Here is a 27,193-nt window from a genome sequence, read left to right on the forward strand (position 1 = left end):
CTGTGCTATGTGCTGGAGACATGAAGTGTTGTGGCCTTCTAACGCTAAAGATAGTTGAGAGAAACGCCAACAAGGGAGGACCAGGATGAAATACTGCAATATGTACTTGGCAATACATTGTGGAGGGTACAAATTAAGAAAGAGAACTACTTGAAGTGCATGTGCGCACTTGCATAGTCAGTGAAATTACCCACCAGCCGCTACTTCCGATTAAACATTCATTTTTCAAGGGGCTCCTATAACACAGAGATACACAATTTATAGAGAAACCTAAAATTACATAACACACAAACATTACAAATACAAACGCATGAATACATCCAGCTCGCTCGCCCTCTCCCAGCCACACCCCCAATCCTCAAATGTAAATAATCATCATCATCATCATCAGCGTCATAAATAAATCAATAAATGGAATGATCATGGTGATAATAGTGATGTTTTCAAAAGAGACAATATAGATGTCTTGAAAAGCAGCGGAAAGCGGCCGTTGTGATTTGCACTTCAGGGTCACCGTACCAACAGGCCACCTCAACGCATCAAGCAATTATTTTGACCTCGCGCAACTGAATTTCGCGTCATTCACGTCGCCCGACGCCAGTGACGCAAAATTCACGTCTAGTTGCGTCTTTGCATTGACTTTCTATGTGAACGCACCTTTTTGTGTGTGAAAATGATGTAAATCAGATTTGTATTTTGACGTGTGCTGGTCAGAATGTTTCGGATTTGAACTTTCAAAGAGGCAGAAATCTTCCGCCGTCGTCCTCGTTGTTCTTCTTCCGTGTGTCATTGCAATAAATGTCTGTGAGATTGAATTTCCGTTTTTGTGTTTTTCCGTGGTCGTATAACTATTTATACATTTGTGTCATGTGACATCACTGCAGCGTTACATCTTCTGATCGCCCAGGTTGTCCTGGAAAAAAAGAAAGAAAAAGATGATGGACATAACTGGACTGCGCCTTTACAGGGTTGAGGTTGTATGAGCGTTTGATTCCATTTCATTTCTCTTTACTTCAAACAAATTAAAATAAAAAGCAAGTGTGACACTGTATACAATTTTTATTTCAATAAAGTGTCATAAACAATATTTCTGAATAAATAAATCATATATGTCTGAAAAGGAGCAGGAGGAACCCAACGCGTAGTAATTCCCACCCCCTTGTTCAGCAGCTATAAACACATATTTACACTAAATTACAGCAAATTATTTACATTCATACCCTCGTCAAATATTTACAAAGCCAAACAAAAAGAGAGAGAGAAAAAAATCTATAAATTAGACCAGGTGAAAAAAATGTAAAATGTGAGGTCTACAGTATTTTCTGAAGCTTGGTCAAGAACAATATTAAATTATTTTTTTTTTAAATCAAATCAACTTCTACTGGAGTTTTAGCTTTAAACCTCGTTTCACTTCATGGTGAAGCTAAGCCCGGCCCCAGACGAGCCTCCCTCCTCCTCCTGGCTCCTCATGAATAATCAGGACTCTCCAACGTCCTCCCCTTCTAGCCGGCGGTGGGGTTTTAGTCCGGGGGGAGGCTGACAGGTGGACCGTCCGTGAGCCCCGACTCTAATCTGGGAAAAAGCAAACGGGGACTTCTGTAGCGTCGCCCTCGGCCGTGGGAACACCATGGCTCTCTCCGGGATCCGTCGGGAACCCTTGCTGGTGCTTTTACTGCAAATCCTGCTGATCTGCTCCGCTCAGGTGAGAGACAGGTGCTCCTCTCTTTTCCCTCCTCTTACTGTATCTCCTGTAAAAGACCTTACTGTACTTTAACGGTCTTTTTTTATTTCTCATAAAGTTAAAAAAAAAAAGACTCACCAATGGAGAGTTTGAGTTTCTGCGTTGTGCTTGAACGTCTTATTCTTTCTAATCTTCTTATGAATCATATTTTGCGGTCGTGTCGGCACTTTCATCTTTCAGTTTGTGTCGTTCGGTCAAGAATAGAGTTTATGTTGTTCATCATATTATTCCAGAACAGACTGTGTGTGTGTTGATATTCTGCTGTTCTACTTTAACGCCTGTTGATTAAATCTACTTAAATCTGTGCAGCATTTTTCAGGGACTCAAATCTACTTTACATATTTCATGGTTTTTAGTATCAAGTACTTTACTTTGTTGTTTTTCATATCAGTTATGACACATTGTTGTTGTGTGAGCTGTTAACAGAATCCCTTTGGGGCACGTTGACGTTGAAACTGGGGGAATTTCTTTTCTTTTGCTCCCAGAAGCTGAATTTTTTATGATATATTTACAAAAACTAACCATTATGAATAACTCCATGATGTCTGTGTGCTCACCTGGCACCAATGAGCTGCAGACAGCAGCAGCAGCAGCAGTAATCTGAACACATGCACTTACTTAGGTGGTTATAATGGGACCATAATGGGAAACTAGGTTTTGGTTTCACGACCTTCACCCCCGACATCACCCCAGACAATGAGACTCTGTGTGAGCTGCTCCCCTCACACACACACACACACACACACACACCAGCAGCAGGACGATATGTAGAGATGATTTTCCAGCAAAAAAAATGATTTTTGTGTTTGTTTTACAGAGGGGCCCGGTCGGTCCCAGAGGCCCCGCGGGGCCCCCCGGAGTCTCGGGCGTGCCCGGAGTGGACGGCATCGATGTGAGTCTCTCCTCAGTCTGTGGGCGAATCATCCTGGTGAACTGTGACGCAGCTTTATCATTGGTTCACACGGCAGATGATTTAATAACCAATCAAATCAAATCAAATAATGACGACTTCACCTTCGTTGTTTGAAAGTCTCCGCATACTGTTCCCGTCCCAGATGTAACAAGCTCCTGTTCTATGAAAAATACATGTAATTTAAATGCTAATATGAATTGATGTTTGAAAAATGACATGAATTCTTTGGTTATTAAGAAATAAACTCAAATGTGTGTCACATTATTAGTTAGTTAGTAGATATCAGTTCCTGTGTAGAGGACAACAGGGCCGTGACCAGGATTCTACAGACACTGGGTTCAAGTCCTCCAATTCACAAGGAGAATATTTCAGATTATTTCATATTTTATTTGCCCCGTTAGTAGCTTCATTGTGTTTTTATCCTAAAAGTATCTTAAATGTTGTCATGTTGAGTCCAGGACTCAGTCTTCGAACGTACCCTCCACGTCTAAGACTGTTTTTTAGAAGAACCCTCTCATTCCTAAAAACAAAAAACCCAATGGACACGATCTGACTCTTTTAATCTTCACTCTCGTTGTGTCTTCAGGGCGAAAGAGGAGACGACTCCACGGTGAATGGCGGACCAGTGAGTGGTTTCTCTCTTCACCTGTGTAGTGCACAGTGTTAACGCCTCCCGACTCTTGGGACGTTCATTTACTAAAATAGTCCGACAAGAGTTTTGTCTGAGTGAAGTGAACTTCTGCTTCCAGGGTCCTGACGGCGACAACGGCAGAGACGGAGCTGCCGGCGCCGCAGGCCTTCCAGGCGCAGACGTAAGTGAATCAACGTGTCGACCTCGAGACCTGGGCCTCGTCTCTCGCTCCGCGTTCAAGCGTCCGCTGAGCTGACGAGAGTCCTGCGGGTTACGCTCTCCAATGAGAGGATGTATTGAACCTGTGTAAGATCTGAGCCGGAGGCCTTGAGATCATTCAGATCTGCTGCTGTGGAAGCAGTTTGTCTTGGCCTCCGCCGAGCGAACGTGTGGAGGGGAGGGGGCAGAAGAAAAACCTGCCTTGAAGAAATCAATCTGGCTATTTAGAGGAGCGAGTGGAGTGGCTTCCTGACAGAAACAGGGGTCTTTTTGTGAGGGGGGGGGGGGGGGGGGGGGGGGGGGGGGGGGGGGGGTCGGCTGCCCAGAGATGGTGGACAGGAAAGAAGTGTATGCTGGGAAAGGCGCCGCAGAATGGACTCAGTGTGTTTCGCCGCCTGCTGTGGTCACGGTGCTGGAGAACAGACAGACAGATTCAGGGGTTTCCAGAGCTCAGCAACGGACAGAACGTTTAAAGGTTCCAACAAGTGGACTTAGAAAAGTCACCGAGTCAGGTTGATGTGCACACCAGGAATGTGAGGAGGAACCTTCCTCCGTTCTGTTTCTGCCTTCTGATCTCGTCTTGTAACTGGTGCTCGGTCGATGCCTTTGGCCGAGAGGTTTGACGGTTATTTATGGAGGGGGGGACGTGAGGGGAGGAGCCAAGGCCACGCCCTCCCTCTGAAGTCATATTTGTAATGAATCTCCAAAGACGGAACACGAGTCTGATGAGTCTGATGTTAGATTAAATGTTGAGAACCCCTGAACAAGTTGTTTTGTGACTAAACTTAACTAGGTAGTTTTGTTATTTGTAGTCAACTTAACTAGGTAGTTTGGTTTACTTAACTAAAGGTTAGCTATTACTTTTGTTGATTCAACATAACCAAATAGTTTTATTTACTTAACCCAAATTATTACTTTTGTTTATGAAACTTAACAAAGTACTTTTGTTTATTAAACTTAATGAAGTACTTTTATTTCCTAAAGCTAAGCAAATGGTTTTGTTTATTAAAAATAACAAAGGACTTTTGTTTATTCAACATAACCAACTAGTTTTATTTACTTAACCCAACTTATTACTTTTGTTTATGAAACTTAACAAAGTACTTTTGTTGATTCAACATAACCAAATAGTTTTATTTACCTAACCCAACCAAGAAGTTTGTTTACTAAACCTAACTTATTACTTTTGTTTATTAAACTTAACGAAGTACTTTTATTTCCTAGAGCTAAGCAAGTGGTTTTGTTTATTAAAAATAACAAAGTACTTTTGTTTATTCAACATAACCAACTAGTTTTATTTCCCTAACCCAACCAAGTAGTTTGTTTACTAAACCTAACCTATTACTTCTGTTTATTAAACTTAACCAAGTCGTTTTGTTGATCAAAACGAACCTGGTATTTTTTTTTTGGATTAAACTTAACTTAGTTTTGTTTGTTAAAAATAACCAAGTACTTTTGTTGATTCAAAATAACCCAAAAGTTTTATTTACTTAACCTATCCAAGTACTTTTGTTTTTTAAACCTAACCAGGTAGTTTTGTTTATTAAAAATAACCCGGTAATTTTGTCGACTAAATCTAACCAAGTTCGGGTTAGGGTTAGACATTACCCAAAAAGTGCAAGAATCAAAAGGAGTTTTGTTTATTAAAACTAATTGTATTACTTTTGTATGTTAAACTTAATGGTGTAGTTTTTTTATGACTTAACCTAAACAAGTAAATGTTTTGATTATTAAACTTAGCTACGTAGTTTTGTTTACTAACCAAGAAATCTGTTGAAATGTGTACCTGGGCGCTCAGCGGCACAGTGTTGTTGTGTCTGTCACAGTGACGTGTCTGGATGTTCAAACGATGTGGTGTGATCTCTGTAGGGACTGGTTGGACCTCCTGGGGATCCGGGCCCAGTGGGCTCCAAGGGACCGAAGGTGAGTTTGTCGTGTGCCACATTGTTCCCTGAGGGACCATTGAGAACGAAACACACGTTTCTCTGATACATGTCTCTGATAGTGTTTCTGCAGCACATGTTTCTGACGTCACGACTCACTTCTTGTTGTTTTGCAGGGGGATGCTGGAGCTCGTGGTCCTGTTGGCGAGCCTGTAAGTGCAGATAATAACCTTCAGCCACTGTGTCACTGCACATATCTGTCTGGTCGCCATCAATAAACATATTTAAATGATAAGTAGTTTCTGTACAGAGCCGATTTTCTGATCAGGTGTAAAAATAGTTTTGTTTATAATTTTACATCTAAAAATTAATTTGGTTTGGAACAGCTCACACTATATCTAGTTTTAATGCACTTAATTTATTCATAGAAGAATAATTCACCAAATTATAGATTAAGATTATCAGGAAAAAAGTGGAAATATATATTTCGATTAAAATCTCAAGTATACACTTCAAGATTAACATAGTCTGTTTATGAATCCCAGATATATTACTTTATTTATTCCATAGATGAATACTACACTACATTTATTGAAGAAAAGTAAGGCATGAGAAGACAATAAAGACGAAATGTCTAGAAAAAAAGTTGAAAAGTTGAAAAGAAAGTCTGACAAAATTTGAGGAGAAACTATTTCCTTTTTTTTTAACAGTATATCGAGGATTAAATCCAAATCTCAAGAACCAATTTGAATTTTTTTTTAAGTTTAAAAAAAAAAATCTAACTCCTAACGTTGCTCGTATCACTTCCTCTGGTGAAATTGAACCTCAGAATCAGTTTCATCAACAAGGAAATTCTTTCTTCTTTAGCGCAGCGGTTTCAGTTTCAGCTCACAAACTGCCTCAGAAGGACTCGACTGGTTTCTTTATTGATCTGAGCTGATTTCTGTTGATCAGTCGGCCTCTCTGACACTCTACGATTTCTCTCTCGCAGGGCGTCGGACCGGACGGCCTCGATGTGAGTCCCTTCACCGTGACAGTGCATGTGCCGTAGTGGGATTAACCAGATGATGGGATGATGGGATGATGGGATGATGGGATGATGGGATGACCGGATGACCGGATGACCGGATGACCGGATGATCCGATGATCGGATGATGAGATGATGGGATGATGGGATGACCGGATGATGGGATGATGGGATGATGGGATGATGGGATGACCGGATGACCGGATGACCGGATGACCGGATGATCCGATGATCGGATGATGAGATGATGGGATGATGGGATGATGGGATGACCGGATGATGGGATGATGGGATGATGGGATGATGGGATGATCGGATGATGAGATGATGGGATGATGGGATGATGGGATGACCGGATGATGGGATGATGGGATGATGGGATGATCGGATGATGAGATGATCGGATGGTCGGATGATCGGATGATCATCTGATCGGATGATCGGATGATGAGATGATCGGATGGTCGGATGATGAGATGATCGGATGATCGGATGATCGGATGATCATCTGATCGGATGATCGGATGATGAGATGATCGGATGGTCGGATGATGAGATGATCGGATGATCGGATGATTGGATGATCGGATCCAGCTCGGGGTCGTGTGGGAAGGTAAACACGTTCAAGCGCTTCCTGCTGATGATGTCAGAGTGTGCTGACCACACCCCCCCTCAGTACTCGCTTAGCATCGCAAGGTGAGACGTTACGGTTCAGAGACACGCAGCAGACTTTATGGATTTACTAATATCGCACAGTCACGGTTTGTAAAAGTGGTCTCACATAAACTTTCCACTTAAAAAAAAAATCTAAAGTCCGTATCACAGACAGTTAACAGCTGGTTTTGTTTCTGTGACAGGGTATTCCTGGTACAGACGGGCTGCCGGGGGAGCTGGGTAAAGTTGGAGGACTTGTGAGTATATTCATGTTTGAATTCATTTCAGCATAAAAAACTATTTCTTCACATCGCCAGGAGGTTATGAGATGATTGCTGCATCAAGTTTTGAGATTCTTGTCCGGGTGTTTCTGTCACAGGGGGCGAGGGGCAAGAGAGGTCAAGTTGGTCTTCCTGGTCCCGCTGGGCCGCGGGTAAATATCCAAGCTTCTGTCTCTAATGCGGAACACCGTCACAGAAACCGATCATCACGGACGGGACGTTCTGAAGCGCTGAATGTGAAAAAATGATTAACGTGAGAAGTAATGAATGTGAAAAGTGCTTAACTTGAAAAACACCTAACGTGAAAAACGTTTAAAGTGAAAAAATGCTTAACGTGAAAAATATTTAACGTGGAATCTGCTTAACGTGAAACAAAGGGTTAATGTAAATAAACGCTTAACGTGAAAAATGCTTAACGTGAAAAATGCTTAACGTCATGTGCCAAAGCAGCGCTCAATGATCACCATATTTCTCGTCATAAAGATTTTACACCTGTCAAAAAATCAAAACCAAAATGATTATGGACGCAATCTTACATTAAGTGTTTTCCTCTCCATAGAAGCCCGTTATAAGGAAAAGGCTTAATGTGACTTAATGTGCGTCAATGGGAAAAAAACACTTAATGGAAGATAACGTCCATAATCGTATGATTGTGTTTATGACAAAGCGTGATTTGATGATCGTTGATCGCTGCTTTTTTCACGTTAAATGTTTTCCACGTTTTTCACCTAAAAGTCTCTGTCTCTCCAGGGACCTCCCGGCGTGTATCAAGGCGAGGACCTGGTAAGTTTGATCCCGAACATGAAAATTAACTTATGATCATTTACAACCACAACTAAGGTTTTGCACATTTTAGCCAGTTTACTACAAATCACCACGCAATCGACCAAAACGTTTTGAAATCAAACATTTCATTCCTGGTTTCAAGGCAGACATTGTTTTTTAAGTTCATGCCACTAAATGAATGGAAATATAGATTTTTGTTGTTGTTGTTGTGGTTGCAGTGACAGGAAACGCCAAACCTTTGAGAACCTGCTGCAACCGCAAGAGTTTATATTCTCATTTAAATATTCTCATTATTTACATCATTTTTTTAATTCATTTACATTATTTTCTCTTGATAATAGGAACAAAATCTAAACCTCTCTAAAAATAAATAATTTACAGTAACGGGACTAAAACGTACAGAGGATTTGTTCTGCTCAGGGGGGGGGGGTACTGTCAGTGGAGCCCCCTGGTGGCGGGGCTCTTCCATGACCTCAAATAGGCTGTTGTGTCTTCCAGTGTCCCAACGCCTGCCCCGCTGGTCTGAATGGACACTCTGGTCTCCCCGGCATGAAAGTAAGTTCACGTTAACTGTCGCTGTGACTGACGTGTAACTGTGACATCATCTTTGAGAGGACTGATGACAGCGTGTTGTTCCTGCCCGTAGGGCCACAAAGGGGTGAAGGGAGAGTCCGGAGAGCCTGGACGACAAGGACACAAGGTAACATCGTGCTTGCCGCACAAAAAGATAAATCCAAACATTGCTCGATGTGTAAAGTCCTGGACGTAATCGAGTTACGTTCACTTCTTCCAGGGGGAGGAGGGCGATCAAGGCCTTTCGGGAGAAGTCGGAGCTCAGGGACTACCAGTAAAATATTCCACCATCTCACTCTCTCGACGCTCGACAGTTTCCTCCGTCGCGCGGTCAAACGTGCTAACGTGGGACGTTTCTGTCTTTCTCCTCTGTCTCCGCTGAGTGATTTTAGGGCCCAGGTGGAGCGAGAGGCCTCCCGGGAATAGTGGGCTCCAAAGGGGACCGGGTAAGAGGTCACGCAGGTCACACGGACGAACATTACGTTTTATGTCGACAGAAGAAATGAAATAAAATGATCAGCTGATACGTACAGGAGCCACAACATTCTAATTTGGAGAGAAAAAAAACGCTGAAACGACTTCAACTTTCAAAATAAAAGCTTGTAAAACGAAAGACAGCATCTACAGACTACTCAAACTAAAATGAAATAAATCTGCTCACATTAATATTTGTTTCTCTGAGCAGGGGCCTCGTGGGGGTCCTGGTGATGTGGGTCCTCGGGGGATCCAGGGAGGAGCGGTGAGTCTCCGTCTTATGACCTCTGACCTCTGACGTCTCCACGTTTTTCTCAACTAAATACTGAACGAACTGACACCGATTCAATGCTTCAGGGGGATCGAGGCCAACGAGGAGTCATCGGTGAGACCGGGCCGCTGGGAGTCCAGGTGAGATCTGAGACCACGAGCCACACGTTCACGTCGAGGAGTTCTGTCCTGGTGTCTGACGCCGGGCTTAGATTTTAGAAGTGATGAGATCATGAACCATAAAAACCCACATTTAAAAAAAAAAAAACTCCTCAGCAGCCAGTTTTTTTTTTTTAAAATGTCCTAAATAGCTCATAATTATTTTTTAAACTTTTCTGTAAATATTATTTTAGCAGAATTATGGTGTAAATGCTGATTCATACAGTAAATCTCCCACTCCTTTTCAAAGTGCATCAATATGGCTTCATTTCAATGAATTGATTATTGACATTTTGCTACAGATGCTGTGATATTTAAAAATGATAAATCGAAAACTATTGCTATAAAAATAATATGACCGCCACCTCTTTGCATCTCCACTTGTCTCTTTCTTTTTATTCCCTGCAAAACCTTCCTTTAACACATCATTCAATTATTATTTCTTTATTCCCTTTATATTATTGCGATTCTTCTATATTCTTTTTACATGTTGTTCTGTGTGTTGTGTGACTCAGACCTGCTGCTGTGATACCGGAATTTCCCAGTTTGGGATCAATAAAGTTCATCCGTCTCATCTCGCTGCTCTTTGTCCGTTTGTGTCTTCGTAGGGGGATCGAGGTCCACAAGGCATCAGAGGAGTGCCCGGTCCAAAAGGAGAACCTGTGAGCGCCGCTTCATCTTATCCGAGCCACACTCAATCAATCGACCAATCAAACTATACCTGCAGTCCTACAATCCTCTCTGTTTAGCCTCGACATCCCCCCAGCTTATTATCCTGCTGCAGTTCTAACTACACACACCTCAACCTACTACGCAGCTTCGTACCATGATGCTGATGTTTGACCAGATTCTTTAATATATGATTTTTAAGTCTTCCACCTACATGTTGTTTCTAAAGAATGTAATATTTTTGGCCTCCTCGCTTGTTCGTCTTGGGCGGCACTTTCATCTCAAAGTGCATTATACACTAATGAAGGTTATAATCTTTGTCATCCTCTCATCTTCTTCCATCTCTCTCCCCTGTCCACAGGGTTTACCGGGTCCAGACGGTCGCGAGGGAATACCCGGGCTGCCGGCCTCCAAGGTCCCTTACCGCTGCCTGTTAAAACTAAATGCAGCCATAGTCTGAAGAAGTCTTGAAAAAGAATTTCATGTGCTTCATATCGAACGCGTCCTGTCCGGCAGTTTACTCGTCTGTGTTCTTTTTTCAGGGTCTTCCAGGGAAGAACGGCGCTCCAGGTGACGCCGGCCTGCAAGGACTTCCTGTAAGACTGTGACCTCTGACCTTCATCGGGGACAGTTTCAGATTTTGCCTGTTTTTTCTGGGGTGTCGCAGCTCAAACCTTGATGTCTGATACAATGTTCTGTCTTCATGCAGGGGATGCCGGGCTCCTACGGCCAAAAGGGACAAGGCGGTTTGAAGGTTTGATCAGAACTCGTACGCTCATCTACACAATAATCAACCACACCAGTTCTACACTGTGACCCCGTAACGCTGGAAGTCATATATCTAGACAGTGATGATCTTAACAAACTAACACTGGTGTCTGTCACCAGGGGGTCACAGGCGACCCAGGGGTCGTGGGGCTGATGGGGTCTCCGGGGAAACAGGTACGTTTGAAGCAAAAACCTCGGAGCGAGTCAAATCTAAAAAACAAAATGGATGCCGACGTGTGGTTGTGACGTCTCGTGTGTTTCCAGGGCGAGCGCGGCGAGCAGGGGGAGGCGGGACCGGTCGGACCCAGAGGAGGAACAGTGAGTTTCTGACGTCAGCTGCTGCATCTGCATTTCACTTAAAAGCTCCACACAGTTTTTCCTCCTTAAAACAGGAAGTTCAGGAAGCGCGTTGTTCGTCCCGCGCTCCTCGTGTACCGTAGCTCTCGTTGGCCTGAGGTGCATCTCACTGCTCACATGACGCAGGACAAGTCGCCACAGTGTCTTGTATTAGACTACAGGATTACATTTAGATTAGATTGGGAAACAAATAGACACAAAATATTCCTGGTGATTATTGACGTCTGAAGGTTTTATATGGAAGCTGGGAAAAGTCTGATCTGGTCCGAGAGAAGCTACGAAGAAAATGAAGAACTGAACCAACTCAATCTTTCTCAGGTCAATTATTGTTATTAGTTTTTTGTGTGTCCCAGTTAGACTTTAATTTAATATCATAAAACACTAGAAATATTGAGACTCCTGACGTCCACAAGGGAATTCTCTTCGTAAAAAAGATCAAACACTGAAAACTTAATTTAAATATGACAAAAATACTCATGAAAGTAATTCATAAAACACATTTCTTTGATAACTTGTAAAATACAACTCAAAAAAGGATTTGATGTAAATCTTTACATGTTCATCTTTATCTGAACGTTCATTGCACACAATCTTAGCATGTATGTGCCTTCTCTCGACGCAGATTCAACCTTTTCTTCCTCTTCCTTCAGGGGGATCGAGGAGTGCGAGGACCCGACGGGCCTGCGGGATCACCGGGAGCCAGGGTAAGACCTGAGGGAGAGTCTGACTACTGTCAAGGATAAAATAAGAGACTGACACAGTGTCAGAGAAGGAAATCACACAGGAAGCAGATGATCAGGTGAAGGTGTCAGGGGAGTTGGTCCAGAGAAGGTTTCACACACGTTCTTTTCACAATACAACCGTTTGTTTTTGCGGCATTAACATAGAGATACTGACTGTTACCAGTAGAATGTGATTATTAAAATCACTTGTTTTGATCTTTAGAGAATAAGACTATTACAAATAGGCAGGATGAGAAAGGAAACCTGGATTTCACATGCACTTTAAAGTCACTTTGGGATTTTAAGTACATCCTTTAATTGGCATCATTTTTTTTCACCAAGTTCCAACAAATAAAGAAGAGAAACTCCAAAATCTGGAGCACAGAAAAGTCTCATCTCAGAAAGTGTGTGGCCCCAGTGAAGACCCCTGCGGTACTCCAAACATTCAATACACGTGATGCGTGTCTGTTGCCAACTGTGGTTCATGTTGTGCCAAAAATGAAACGTAAAAAGACAAGCTGGTCGGCTCTCCGTTACACATGCAGACATCCGTCTGATTGGCCCGTCGACCAGGAGTTGGATCAGTCGAATTCTGGCCGCTGTCTTTTGTGAGCTCCTGAGATCTCGTGCAACAACAAACCACGAGGGATAAAAAAGTTGCTTTATTGTGATTGAACTCAGTGAACGTAAGAGGAGCAACAAGATGGTTTGAGGAAAAAGTGCACATAAAGATTCTGATAAAAATTCAATTGGGCAGAATATATGTACAGTATATGCTGCGACCTCTGAGAAACGCCACCTCGAAGACGGTTCGACCGTTTCGGGAGCAGAGTGCCAGCTCCACCTTTCCATCCGGCTCCGGTCGGGTTCGAGCTCTCGGCTCTTTGACTCTTACAGATCAGTGTTCATAAATACTGTCTCCCATCCTGGACATATTATTGAACACGAGGATCGTATTATTCGACACTGACGCCTTGTGCTGTACTTCTATTAAAAGAGAGGGGCGGGCTCTTTTGCGAACTTCTGTCCCCGCAGTTAAGTCTGTAATCCACCGGCGAGCGGCATGAATGGCCTCTTGTTACAGAAATCGGACGGACCAAGGGCTGTTTTTTCTTCTGCGGCTCAGGGGGGGTTCAGGGCAGGAAAAGGGGGCTGAGACGCCCTGAAAGAGCTCTCTGTTCCCCAGGAATGCCTGAAACTGCTCGGCTTACTGTACGTCACGACCTGTACCCACACAAACATCTGGGGGGGGGGGGTTTAGGTGGGGAAGGTAAATTAACACAGTTGATGGGGTGTTATCATTCTGAGTGTGTGTGTGTGTGTGTTTAACAGTTTATTTGTGTGTTTAAACAGGGAAGTAAAGGAGATCCAGGCCTTCCAGGACTTCCCGGCCCCGCTGGTTATCGTGGTCAGACAGGAGACAGGGTGAGAGATGCAAAACGGGGCCACAAATTAGACAACGTTTCAACTTCAACAGGATTTCATTGTTTTTTTGGGGGGGTCATGGCAAAATCAATATAAAAACGTGAGACAAGTCGCCAACGCACCAACAAGTAAAAAGAGTTTGTCCAGATTATCTAAACCACGGAATGAGACTGAAACGTAGGAAATAATCCCTCATCGAACCATTTTGGGTGACCCACTCGGGTGTGGAATCACGAGCAACTGGACTTGGTTGTAGTTTCTTGAAGAAAAACTACATTCAAGTCCAGTTGCTCCATAATCGACACCCAGGGGGGAGAACTATGACCTGGACAATCTCCACAGACATCCATTTCACTGTTCCCCTTTTTGTGTCCTCTTCCAAATAAGTCTCGCTCGTCTGGGGGGCTGTTGTTTTATGGCCTGACTGCTGGAGTTTTACTTAATGCTGACATCTGCTACCTGGTCAGAAAAGGAGGAAAAAAAGCTAAAATAGAAGAAATAAACACTGAACTTGAAAGTGAAATTGGAAGCGAGATCATTTGACTGGACAAGAAACCTTGAAGCGAGTTGGTAATTCTAGAAATAAGTCGACTCTGATTAGTTCAGAGATAGAAACAAGTACATAACTTCCGAAAAAGGATAATTAATATTTCCAAATTTTGGCTGACAGAACAATCTGCAGTGAAATGTTTCAATTTCATTTTATTTTTAAGCCTCATTTGGCCAAAGGCAGCAGCTTACTGCTGATCGGATGCAAGATCCATACCTGATCAATACTTTAAATGTAATCTTATTTAGTGGACCCCAAGATTGTCATATCCAAGTGTGACCAAGTACAAGAAATCTAAAATAGAATAAAATAAACGCTGAATCTGAGGAGAAAATGACTTAAGACAAACGAGAAATCTTGAAATTCGTGATCAATTCCAGGCTGTACATGTATTCAAAGAATAGACACAAGTGAATAACTTTTACAACAAGATAATTCATCTCATATTTCCAAATCTTAGATTTTAAATCTTGACAGGCACAGAACCATACGAACCGTATGAGTCTAAACGTTCAGTCTTACTGAATGAGGCGAGATCACATCGAGACCCAGTCGAGATCAGGATCAGCAGCATGAGGAAAAAGCCTCGGCAAACTATATTACCAATATGATTCTGTAGATTTTCATATTTTTATATTAAAAAGTTTCAAATAATGAAAATAATGAATCCGTTTTCTTTTTTTTGTCAGGGTGGAGTGGGTCTTGATGGGCCAAAGGGAGACCAGGTACGGTCATACAATTTTAATATTACATTGTAGACATCGTGATGACAGAGTGTTGAGCTCTTTGCCAAAACTGTGTTGTGCGTCTTCCCTTCAGGGCGGAGCCGGAGCCGAGGGAACGCCGGGAGGCGGCGGAGACCTGGTGAGTGATGGGCTACGGAGAAACACTTCACTTGTCTTGTAAATGCTTTTCATCCACAACGCCGCGGAGCGTTCGTCTGATCCACGACTCGGATCAATGACGATCAGGAAGAAACCGGCAGGTCTGATACTGTATGTAGCTCTGGAAAGGTTGGAGGAGGCGCGATGGGCTGAAGAACAATTTCTCTTTAGTAAAACCAACCTTTACTCTGCAGCGTCATTATGTTTCTAAAAATTGTGAACGCAGCTTTTTATTGTTTTTTTTTGTTTCTCCTTCCAGGGAGACCAAGGAGAACCAGGAGAGAAAGGATCGGTACGTTCCCACAAACATCACAACACTTTCTCATGAAGTCCTACTGTAGGTCGACATGACTGCTACTGATTTCATGTGTTCAAGTGTGAAATCCTGAAGGATTTCCGATATAATTCCCATTGTTGTTAACGTCCTGGGAGCAAAGTCGATTTTCCAACTACGAGACATTTTGTATTTTTTCCATCTCAAAGCTAATGCTGCCTTCTAAGTTCTTTTACTTCTTGTTTCATAACTTTGACTGGCTGCTCCCTTATGCCCCCTTGGGACATTTTCATATTAATCGATACTGACTTTTGCGATGAAACAAATCTCTTGAAATAAAAAATAGACGATAGATATCATCTAGATTGATCATCGATCATGACTCACAAAGCAACAATCAAGATTGAGTTACCATTGCATGACCTTTGCTCAGGAAGTTGTTTTCTTTCTGTCTGTTGGTTCGTTTGTGAGATTATGCAAAAAGTTCTGAATCAATTTGCACCAAACGTCATCTGTCACTTAGAGAGAGGGCTTTGTTTCGATCTTGAGACTGATGGCACTGAGATCTATTGGGTTTTGTGCATTTTGGTGCAGATCCAGATAACAATCGAGACCCGACAGACGTTTGTAGGATTTATTGGTCTTTGGTGTGTCAGTCGTCCAGTGTTGGCATCTACCCGCTGTTGTTTGTTCGCAGACAGGCCCACCGGGAGAGACGGGAAACAAAGGACCTGAGGGGGGCCGAGGACAGCCAGGGAAAGAGGGCAAGGCGGGCCAACCGGGACCGCGCGGCATGCAGGGCGACATGGGGGTACCAGGCCTCCCCGGGACACAGGGACCAGCGGTAAGACCTTCGAAAGCCTCAGGACTCAGAAATGAACAGAACCTAATCCATGACAATGTTTTTGTTCGCTGATTCACGCCACGTTAGCACACTGCGATGTTTGCCCATAATATTTGCCAGGAACAACAAATGACTCATCACGGTGTACGATCTTTGTTTGCGCAGGGAAAATCACCAACAGATAGTCACATCAAACAAGTCTGCATGAGGGTGATGCAAGGTAAGTGTTTGCATTCTGCAGTTTTTTACACACAGCCATTTCAACTGTTCAAACAAAAAACCTTTTCAGTCATAGGTAGAGTCCAATGAGTGAGAGGGACAAAGTAGACGGTTGATACTGGGTGTGGCCTCCATTTGCATCTTTACCCATCAAGACTTTGTACTTAAACCAAGCCCTTGTCACAGATGCAAATCACAAAAATAAAAAGGATTTCTCACTGTTCCATATTGGTATCCAGCCTCGTGGCTGGATTCAGTTTAGGGCACAGTAGCCTAGTGACTGAGGTTTGGAGATACGCATCTCTCTTCTTCAACCAACAGTTTGGACAGGAGGATGATACGCATGACGAGGTAATCAGAAACTAGAGGGCACTCAGTCAAGGTCCATGAATCTGTGAAAATGAAGTTCTATCTCACAATGTCAAAGAAAGTGATTACAAATTCCTGCATCGGCCCCCCCCCAAAATTTGATGGAATCTTTCTTGTCCTATCCTTCGACCAAGTTTTGTGTAAATCCGTTCTGTGCTGTTGCGTAATCCTGCCGAAAAACAAAGCCGGGTGTAAAACATAACCTCCTTGCAGCGCTAAATATATATGAACATTCTGAGAATACCATGGACACCAATAAAAGCATCCAACAAAGATAACTGACAAAGATGGATGGATGAAATAGGAGACCGACCGAATGAGGAAGATTGGAAAGGATTACCAAAATTGAAAAATAGTGAATACTGAATGTACTAAATGTATTAGTAGCACAAGAAGAGACGCACACTGACTCCAAAGATAGCCCAAACTAGCTAACGTTAGCCACCGTAAGCTAGTGGTCATAGCAGACCAAGTAGGCCTGAATGTAACGACAAGAAACTGAAGTGAGTTTTATAACTTATAAGTTTAACTTTTTAATATAAGAAAGAATGAAATAAAATCTAGCATTAAGTTTCAGAGGTGAATATATCTTACTTGCTTCTGATAATCAATATTCAAATTGCCATAACACTGCCGCTGCTCTGGACGTATGTAACGCACAAATCTAAACCATGTCCTCCCGTGTCACAGAGCAGTTGGCCCAGCTAGCAGCCAGCCTGAGCAGGCCCGAGTCCGGCATCTCTGGGCTGCCCGGTCCCCCCGGCCTGCCCGGACCTCCGGGCCCCTCCGGAGAGAACGGTTTCCCCGGACACACCGGATCACGAGGGCTACCCGGGCTGAAGGGTCCGTCCGGTTTAATGGGTCGCAAGGGACCCAAAGGTGAGATCCAGATTAGCAACCACCAGGATCAGGAACAGGAAGACTCAGAGAGGAACTTTGGGTGACCATATTTTAAAACCTCCAAACTTGGGACAATTTAATTTGACTCATCATCTGAGCGAGAAGCTAAAGATTCTTCTTCTCTACATCCTGTTTACTGATGCTGCAGCGACGCCCCCTCCCCTCCAGGGGTTCAGTCAAGCTAATCTTAATGTTAATGACGGGGAACAGAGGAGACGTGAACTCTTGAGCCTGAACTCTAAAAGTAAAATTAGACTTTTCAATCAGGCGTTTTCCTCTGGGTGATATAATCTTGTGTGCGTCTCCGCAGGTGACCAGGGTGACAGAGGCGACAGAGGACCCACGGCGAGAGGACCCAAAGGAGCACCCGGTGCCCCCGGTCTGCCAGGTAGGTGACAAGTATACGCCGGCGAAATCTGATTTTAGAACAATGTCCTCGTTCTTCTGACTCTGGTGCAATTCCCTCGAGCACTAAGCACCATGGATTCTTATAGAAACGGAGGTTCAGGGTTTTTGCTCAAGGGCACTGCAGCGGTTAGACACTGTTCTGAGAATTCTGTGACGTGGTCTTTCGCTCTCTGTGTCAGGTGAACCGGGCCGACCGGCCTACGGCACAGACGGCCGCGACGGAGAGAGGGGACCCCGCGGCGTTCCCGGTCTCGTCGGCGTTCCCGGGCCTCCCGGTCCCGCCGGCGTGAACGGCTACTGTGAGTCGTCGCAGTGCATCCTGCCAATGGTGGCGTCACCGGTTTCGGCAAAGGACTCTGGCATGAAGGGTCCCAACGAGATGTGAGGAGGGGGCCGGGAAAACTGAGAGACTGGAGGAGAGACCAGAAACTCCACGGAAGATTTTGTCCCTTCGGGTTTTTGTCACTTCGTTTGTATGTTTTTAATATTTTTTTTGGTCAGCTCGTTTGAAACTTGATTCTTAAATTTTTTTCCTTTACTCTCGACGCCATCTTTGACAGGAAGTGGAAACTGAACAACACCCGTCAGCTTCTGAAACTCCTTTTTATGTTAAAAGTTTCATTTTTACCTCAATTTTGCCATCTCTGTACTGTAAAATCAAAAAGGAGTAGTCCGTGTTTTGGAGAAATTAAAAAGTCGAAAAATGTACGAACCCTAACGGCCCCATTTCTGTCCCAACAACGAGGCAAGACTTTCTGTATGTTTATGTAAATGTGTCAATACGCAAATTATACTGTTGGATAAGGGTCATTTGTTTGTGAGTATCTTTGTTGCCTTTTTCCTCTGAGTGCAGGTGGTTGATGATTTCTCTCTCATGTTGTTTTTGTGATTGTGGCTGGCGATGTGTGAAAACCCTCTTTTATATGACTTCTTATTTATTATATCGAGCTTCGACGTGACATCAAGTTGTACAAAGGGGGGAAATAAATACATTTTGATAAACTCTTGCATGTTTTGTATGGACGACAACCGCCAAAAAAAAGAAGAAAAAAAATATATATATTGTATATCATTTTACAAAATGACTTTTTACGTCTTTAAATTGTATTTAAACATTTCGAAAGTGCTTCTTGTCAAACTCTTACTGGCTGATGATGCAGCTGAAACTCAGTGGCCCTGAAGTGCAAAACACAACGACAAAACAGAAACCTCAACGCCGTTGACGTCGATCGTTTGTCGAAGGTTTGGCTCTCAACACAAGGCTCCTCCCTGATTGGACGGGGCAAAGACTGACCTTTTAACAGGAAATACTGAAGCAGAGAACGCTGGTGGTGGATTCAGATCGTCCTTCCTATCGTCTTCTCCCATCTATTATTTCTCTCTATTATTCCTTGACCTCAATGGAAAACATCATGAGGTCAAGGAACGGTGTCAAGGAGGAGTCATAGGACTTAGGAAAAGAGTGCTATGAAAAAGAAATCCTACTCCACTTTCACTAAACTACGTCATCGTGACAGTGGATGTTGTTGGTGAAACTACACATTTCTGAAGATGAACTACAAAAACCTCAGCAGCTCCAACAGCATGTTTCAGTGTTTTATGATTCATTTGTAACAGTAACTTGCATCCGGATCATATTCATACTCTTCTTCTACTTCAAATTGAATCGTTTGTCCATTCATGGCGCGTCACTTTAAATGTCGCTGCCGCAATGAATTGTGGGTCTGTTTCTCCTTTCCTTTCGCACAGGAAGCTCCAGTGCGTCCTCTGCTAAAGGACGTTGATAAGGAAACATTGAAGCTCCTCTAAGCAGTTAGAGATTCTGAACGGCTCTTATCATGGTGCTAAGGAAATACTTTCGGGTCACATCAAGATTTAGTAAACTTCCAAAAACAAATTTGACAATTGGAGCACAGCCTGTGTTTTTTTGCTTCACCTGGAAGTATTTTCCAGTTTGTGTTTTGACTGTGTTTTGACTGTGTTTTGGATTTTGTTGTCGAGTTTTCCCATTTGTCGTTGTGATTTGCACTTCAGGGCCACCGTAGAAACTTCATCTAACATCTCCACCGTCCAGATTTTGCTCTCGCGCTCCGATCCAATGATCAATAACGACTCGTGGACACGCCCCCTGGTGGGTTTTTTCAGTGTATCATTTAATGTTCTTTCACAAGTTGGTGAACAGGTACAACTTAGTCGCTCACGGTACTAAATCACACATCCATTGACAGTATAAATAGCCAACCTAATAATAATAATAGTACACATTTGTTTTTTTTCAAATACATAAAATCATCAAGTATCCAAGTCTTAAGTTACGGACATCAAAATAAAAAGGCGTACAAAATATCGCAGACGTTGGAAGTCCACTTTGAAGCAAAGGAGAAAAAAATTAAAAAACTGAAAGAATAAAATAAAAATGAAAATCACATTTTGGACGTGGCAGTTAATTAGTAAACAGAAGGTTTGAGAGAGAGAAAAGAAAGAATTAGTTCCTAGACTTTCAGTTGACAAATATTGCAACAGTTAAGCGTTTATATTTAAAAAATAGTTGCTGAAAGGGCAAACGTGTGTGTGTGTGTGTGTGTAAGACTTCCCGCACAAGACCAAAGGCAACTATTCACTTTTTTTTCTGTTTTTGTTTCCGAGTAGAAAAATGAAACCTTTTTTTTTTCTCCAAATGCCAGCGGGAGACGAGCGTCGCCTCGATCGCCTCCGCTCCACTCTGATTGTAAGGCATTTATGGATCAACCGCCTGATTTCAAGGAAGGCAACACATCTCATCTAGTCCACAACGGAACCCTCAAATTAATAGTGGGGGGCGTGAGGTGGGGGCAACTAAACTGCTCACGGGAAATTAAAAATGGTTGTTTTTTTCTCAGCACATTCTCAGGCAACATGAACGCACTCGGCCGACCGGAATCTTTGGGAAGCGTTTTTGCAGGAAAGACAATTAATCCAACATCTTACAATGATACACGACTCAGCACTGCACGTCCTTTTTTTGTTTTAATTTTTAAGGGCACATGAACTCTTGTTTTTCTTTTCTTAATTTTTTTGTTGGGGGGGGGGATGGAATGGATCAACGGCACATGTTTTTTTTCTTCAAATAAACGTACTGCAACACAACGACTAAGAGAAAACAAGCCTGCCAGGTAATAAGCTTGTGTGTGTGTGTGTGTGTGTGTGTGTGTGTGTGTGTGTGTGTGTGTGTGTGTGTGTGTGTGTGTGTGTGTGTGTGTGTGTGTGTGTGTGTGTGTGTGTGTGTGTGTGTTGGCGTGGCAGCTCTACTGGATGCAGCAGTTATTGCGATGGCCGTTGGAATCTTTGAAGCGCAGGCGCATCTTTGGACGATATTTCTCCAGGTAGAACAGCTGCTTGCTGTTGAACGCTCCGCGACGCTTCCTGAAAAAGAAAAGAGCGGCAGGTTCCCGCTTGTTAGCGTGAATATTTGAAGCATATTAATATTGTATGTAATATTGCAGACCATATTCTACAACCACTAAGACCATTCACAAAGACTTCCATCAATAGTTATTTATTTAAAATTATTAAATTATCTTTATTTGCCGTATACAAAGTTGGACGACACGTACATCTCTATCGCCCCCTGGTGTTTGGCTGCAGTATTAGGTCATAAGCCCCTCCATGTTAGCAGATGGGACGTAGATGTTTCTGTCACGTGATGTTCACATGTTCATGTTTCCTTTCATTAGCAATTTGACGACACAAAAACGGGACATCAGTATTGACAGCTGAAGCTGCACGTGATTGGTTGAGTGTGTGTAGAGTGGGCGGGACTTTCAATACTGCGTTTCAACACCTGGAAACTGCACAATACTGTGAAGACTTAATGACGTCACCGGCACAGGAATGGCAGCGCCAAAATATTTCAACTTGAACAAGTGAGGCGATCGACACAGATTCATTTCCATTAATCGTGTCGCTCCCTTCTCTTGACTTGGTGTGTTGGTTGTGAACACACCTCAACACTGAAACACGTTCTCGATTCTAAAGTGACGTTGTCCGCCTCACACAGGTTCCGGATTCTGAGGTCACTTTCCCTTCACACTTAAACCCTAAATTTTATCGCCCGGTGGGAACGTTTCCAAACGGAGACGTCTCCACTGTAAACAATTCAAACGGTGACTCATCGTACTTGGAAATCACTTCCTCCACCTGAGTCACTCATCTCATCTATTTACAGATATGACTCATCGTTGCCTGCTTCGTGTAGCGCAGGTTATATCACCAGCAAATAAAAAGGTTGTTTTCTATAATTATGTATGTTGTGTAACTTACTGTCGAATGAACTGGACAGCGTCTTCATATTTCATCCCACATTCGATCAAGGCGAGTGCGACCAGAACAGGAGCTCTGCAGGAGGCAACGGGCACAAGAGTTCAAAGTTAAAATACTTTAAATAAAAACTCTCTCTGCTTTTTGTCTGGTTCCATCTACTAGTAGAAATGTCTTTTAATTAAAAGAACCACCACCTAGAAACATTTCACAAACTAAAAGTCTGTGACTTGAAACAGATGAAACCAGGATTATTCATATTTCTCAGCTTCTGTCGGAGCCTCAGCTCAGATTAAAGATTAACGAGCCGACAGGACGGACCGGTCGGTCAGGTTGTCGGAGACGTTGTGTCTCGTGTCTCGCTTCTGTTTCTCACACCACAAACACTGACTCGATGTGACATCACTGAACAAACATATTTTACCCAAGGATTAAAGAAATCAGTGAAAATGAAAGGACTTCAGTTTTTACATGCAAGACATTTTTTTCCCCTCCATATTTTCACGGATCTGTTTAACGTCAGAAAACAGTTGATAATTCCCGTCACAACTTTCCGGAGCCGAATGTGAAAAGTTCAATTAACGTGATTCGTTAGACACAAAGATAAAAAACTATTTTTTTCCGGCCAACAGGTATGAGCCTTTAAATGTGCATTTAAATTTTTACATTTTAGGTTAAAATAAATATTTATTTTTCTTAATTAAATTTCTATTTATTTGGATGTATTTGTAATTCTTTTCAATTCATAGTTATTTATGATAAAGTTTATGGTTAAACTAAAATATCATGCCTCAGTTACATAAAAAAAACCCCACTATATATATATATCGGTATTGGGAATCTAAATCCAAATCGGTCGGGTTCTAAAATTAAATAAACTTACAGTGAAAAATAAAATAATTTTAGAAGCAGAACCCAGAAAATATTTGAGCTTTTTTTTTCTTTAACTGAGAAATGACATAATAACAGTCCACTGACAGTTCACCACTGTCAGTTTTATTATTCATATTCATATTCATATTCATGAGGTTGTGACGCGCTCACCTGCCCAGTCCTGCCACACAGTGCACAGCGACGCAGCAGCCGGGCTCCTCCCTGAACTTCAGCTTCAGCAGGTTCAGCCAATCATCCACGATCTGGTTGGAGGGAGGAGCTCCGTCATCAAACGGCCAATCCTGTGGCAGGAGAGGGAGGGGGGGGGGGTTATGACATCATCGGCTCAGTTTCTTGGAAAGCAAAACAAAGGAAGTGTGAGGGTCCGAGCCCCTCGGCAGCAGGGAGGGAACTTCTCCTGTATCAGTGTTGTCTTTTCACTTTTTTTGTTACAAATTAACTTTTATATTATTTTTGACATGCTCAATAAAAACAGCTTTGGATTTAGCATCATTAAATTAACCAAAATGAATTGTTTTTTAGAAACGTTGCAGATTTTTCCTCAAAAGCCGAAAAGAGGAACATGACAACACGGAGCCGATTAGTTGATCAGCTGATGGACAGAAAATACATTTTGGATCTTTTCTGAAATATGAAATTTTGCTGCTTTTACCTGTTTCACGTAAATATTAATTTTATATTATTTGGGTTCAGACTGTTGCCTGGACAAAACAAGGAATCGGAAGATGTGAAATCTGTCTACGGGAAAATTGGATTGTTTTTTTTTTTACTATTCTCTCTTGAAACAAATATAAGACACAACCTACAGATTAATCGACAATGAGAATAGCAGCCAAACATTTAATACAACTTGTTTACATCAGGTCCATCCTCAAGAAGAGGAAGGAGATTTGTGATGAGAACAGGAGGGAATATGATCTTCTGATCTCTGCAGATCAATACTACATCCACTGGGATTAGATGCTCTCATCGATTAATCCGCAGATTATTTTCTCGATTAAACGATTAAATGTTTGGTCCATAAAATGACATGAAAACCTCAAGATGATATTTTGTTTTGTCCACACACCAAAGATATTCAGTTCACTGTCACAGAGGAGCAAAGAAACCAGAACATATTCATATGTAAGAAGCTGAAATCAGAGAATTATGAATTGTTTTTTCCCCATAAAAACTCCTTGAACCGATTAATTTTTTTCATTTTTAAAGCCATTAGGTCCCACAAAGGGAGAAGGTCCGAGCTGCACTTTCGTCGGTTATGTGATTTGTTAATGGACATTTTTTTTCTTCATTTTACATAACGCAGTAAGAACACAGCTTAACGGCACTGGGATAAACCTGAGCTCGCACATATGGGAGGAGGAAAAAAGAAAAATAATGTATTAATCCACGAGAGTCAGGAGGTTGCGTTAGTTCTGTGAGATTATGAAACTCACCAGAACCTGGATCCCCTCCTTCACCACCAGCGTGGCGTCATACGTGGCCTCACAAACTCTCACTACAGTGGTGACTCCATATTTCTTCAGCTCCTGCAAAAGACACATCGAAGGACTCGGTGAGGAAAAACACATCCGACAGGTTTATTTCCAATATTTAATCCACGACTTTATGGTTGTATCTTCCTCTGCAACATGTCATACGTTCTCGACTCATCGTATGATACAGGAATATGAAGGTCTTGAATGTGTTTGTTTTGTCTGAAGCAGCAGCAACACAAATCGTGTAGGACTTGCACGTCCAACGACCAATTCATTGTGTATTAAAAAAAGGTCTGAAAATGACAATAATATAGTTAATCGCGATAATTTCTTCGACAATACATCGTGCAACAGGAAGTAGCAATCGTGACGAGGCCTAACTGCCGCAAACATCCGACCGAATGAATCCTCCTTTAAAGCAGGCGTCGGGTGACCCGCAGTCCGCAACCGGACCCAGACGCCGTCCTCTCCGGACCCTAAACCCACAACTGATAATTCATTGAGAATTTGAACTGGTAGAACGTCTCTACACTGGTGTCGATCTTTTCCCCGCTTGTCATCCAGACCGTAGGCGGGAAGCAGGGAATATCGCCGTATTCCATCTTACACCTTGGAACTTGGATTACCGAAAACCAGGGTGGTGATATTTTTTCCCCAACTCTGAGGAACGTTCCAGGTTCCAAGGCATAAACAGAACGCAAGGTAAGTTTCACAACATTACGATGTTCCTCCTACAAATTAAACTGAATGCCCCTCGACTCACCTCGATGAACTTGTTCAGGGTGGCGTTGGTGGGATTGTGGGTGATGAGGAACCTCATGTTCTTGTAGGTGATCTCCACCGGGGCCGGTCTGTTCATACGAGCCATTGTGACGGAACGTTACTCAAAGAAAAAAGCGACGAAACAACCGAAAAAAACTAAAAGTCTTCCACAGAGCGAAAAAACGCCGATGTAAACACTTAAGTTGAACTCGGAGGGAATGTCAAACGCAAAAGTGTACGACGAGCTTCCGGGTCTTCTTCGTCGAGGTTGGCAAGGCTTTTTAAAGAAAACCGAAATAAACAAAGGCTGCGACGGGCAGATTTTGATGAGGTTGGCGGCCGAAAAAATGGGGGCGGACAATCGGAGGGGAAAAAACGTAACTCAAAAAACCCTCTCAAAAAGAAAAGGAGGAAAAAACAAAAAACACCAGGCTGGTTCCACCTCGGTTCTGGCCAGGCGGAAGCCGACGAGGGCAGTGTGCAGCGGGTGGAGTTACCCCATCCAGGCCGAGTTGTCGCTGGTTCTGGGAGGCGTCCCGGTCCAGGGTCTCTCCTGCGGCTCAAGTGCTTCGGATCGACGGCGGCGGCGAGTTCGGCCGTTCACTCGTCTGCATAGGCAGCGTGCTGAGCCTGGCAGTAGTCCCCACTGCCCTTCAGAAACTCCATAAATGTGTGACCCAGAACACCACAGAACTGCTGCAGGACAGAGACACGGGACAGAAGAGAGGGCGCTCGGTTAAAAACACAAGTCAAGGACATTGGACGAGGACGCATCTTAAACAAGGGAAAATCAAAACACGACAAAACGGCCACTGGAGATGAACGGTACCTTTCACAGCCCGTTCTATTAGAGCCCGACCCATTTGGATTTTTCCCCCCGATATTTGATGTTACGATATTTTACAACTCATTTGGCCAATAACCGATACCGACATAAATGTAAATATATACAGTATTTTTCCCCATACCTAGTTGCAGGGATCATCAAGACACTTCTGTATTGGAATGAACATATCATTATGCATACTCTCATCGTTATGTTTTTTTGCTGGTTTAAATGTGAGGTTTTGTTGGGTTTTCACATCATTGCTAAAAAAAATGGACGTAGTCAAAACTGAAGCCAATGCTGACGTGCCTGAAGTCTGTATTCTCTGTACTGACCAGCAGAGGGCGACTCCACTTACAATCAAATAGACCATTAAGCCCCGTAGTATGGATCCAGGGTGATTGACAGTTGGTATCGACCTATCGGTGCAGGTGTAGGTGGACACGCAGCGGACGAGCGCTACGTCAGAAGACCATAAAAAAACGACCACAAACCTTAAACCGAGGGCAAAGGTCGTAATTCAGAAACCTAAGAAGAAAAAAGGCTAAACATGCCGCTGAGCAAGGCACTACCCACCGCCAGAGCTCGGGGGTTCGATTCCCAAACAGACAGAGAGATAAAGCCAAGATCAGCTCAGTCAAAATACATAAAGACAATATAGACAATCCACCTTCCTGGATCCAACGGTCGCTGAGTACAATAGAAGAAGATGTGTCATCGTCTGTGACATGTGGGTCACAGCTGTGAGAGAGTGGAGCTCACCACGAGGCCTTCATCAACCCTCTGATATCATCCTCATCATCATCATCATCACAGCTGGCTCCACTGACATTCAAACATCCACGTCGGTTTTTGACCTTTACACCCTCCGGCAGTGTGTCGTCGTCGTCATCATCATCATCATCATGATCATCATCATCATCATCACCACCGAAG

General features: G+C 43.0%; 2 protein-coding genes across 7 annotated transcripts in view; one reads left to right on the top strand and one right to left on the bottom strand.

Annotated features, from left to right (window-relative positions):
- Positions 1 to 1,486: 1,486 nt before the first annotated feature.
- On the top strand, positions 1,487 to 19,003 carry col9a1a (collagen, type IX, alpha 1a). Its single transcript, XM_035637444.2, has 32 exons — positions 1,487 to 1,702; positions 2,559 to 2,633; positions 3,241 to 3,279; positions 3,404 to 3,466; positions 5,374 to 5,427; positions 5,564 to 5,599; positions 6,379 to 6,402; positions 7,273 to 7,326; positions 7,449 to 7,502; positions 8,101 to 8,133; positions 8,635 to 8,691; positions 8,783 to 8,836; positions 8,930 to 8,983; positions 9,102 to 9,155; positions 9,395 to 9,448; positions 9,541 to 9,594; positions 10,221 to 10,274; positions 10,643 to 10,696; positions 10,824 to 10,877; positions 10,991 to 11,035; positions 11,170 to 11,223; positions 11,314 to 11,367; positions 12,057 to 12,110; positions 13,482 to 13,553; positions 14,793 to 14,828; positions 14,923 to 14,967; positions 15,247 to 15,279; positions 15,959 to 16,105; positions 16,271 to 16,325; positions 17,384 to 17,572; positions 17,904 to 17,981; positions 18,181 to 19,003. The coding sequence occupies exons 1-32, from the start codon at positions 1,628 to 1,630 to the stop codon at positions 18,384 to 18,386; spliced, it is 2,064 nt and encodes a 687-aa protein (XP_035493337.2). The 5' UTR covers positions 1,487 to 1,627; the 3' UTR covers positions 18,387 to 19,003.
- A 1,130-nt stretch (positions 19,004 to 20,133) lies between these two features.
- ptp4a1 (protein tyrosine phosphatase 4A1) overlaps positions 20,134 to 27,193 on the bottom strand; it is an 8,894-nt gene continuing 1,834 nt past the window's right edge. For 2 of the 6 annotated variants that reach the window (XM_035637326.2, XM_047333747.1), the window contains exons 2-7: positions 25,929 to 26,127; positions 25,433 to 25,520; positions 24,628 to 24,720; positions 23,342 to 23,472; positions 22,301 to 22,375; positions 20,134 to 21,403 (exon numbers count right to left, since the gene is read on the bottom strand). In XM_035637326.2, the coding sequence (XP_035493219.1) occupies positions 21,286 to 21,403; positions 22,301 to 22,375; positions 23,342 to 23,472; positions 24,628 to 24,720; positions 25,433 to 25,520; positions 25,929 to 26,127 (704 nt within the window). In that variant the 3' untranslated portion in view covers positions 20,134 to 21,285. Of the gene's footprint in view, positions 21,404 to 22,300; positions 22,376 to 23,341; positions 23,473 to 24,627; positions 24,721 to 25,432; positions 26,128 to 27,019 lie in introns of all 6 variants that reach the window. The other 4 variants (XM_035637327.2, XM_035637329.2, XM_035637328.2 and 1 more) reach the window with 4 other exon arrangements.

This window comes from Scophthalmus maximus, chromosome 8 (assembly GCF_022379125.1).
Source record: "Scophthalmus maximus strain ysfricsl-2021 chromosome 8, ASM2237912v1, whole genome shotgun sequence".
Taxonomy (NCBI): domain Eukaryota; kingdom Metazoa; phylum Chordata; class Actinopteri; order Pleuronectiformes; family Scophthalmidae; genus Scophthalmus; species Scophthalmus maximus.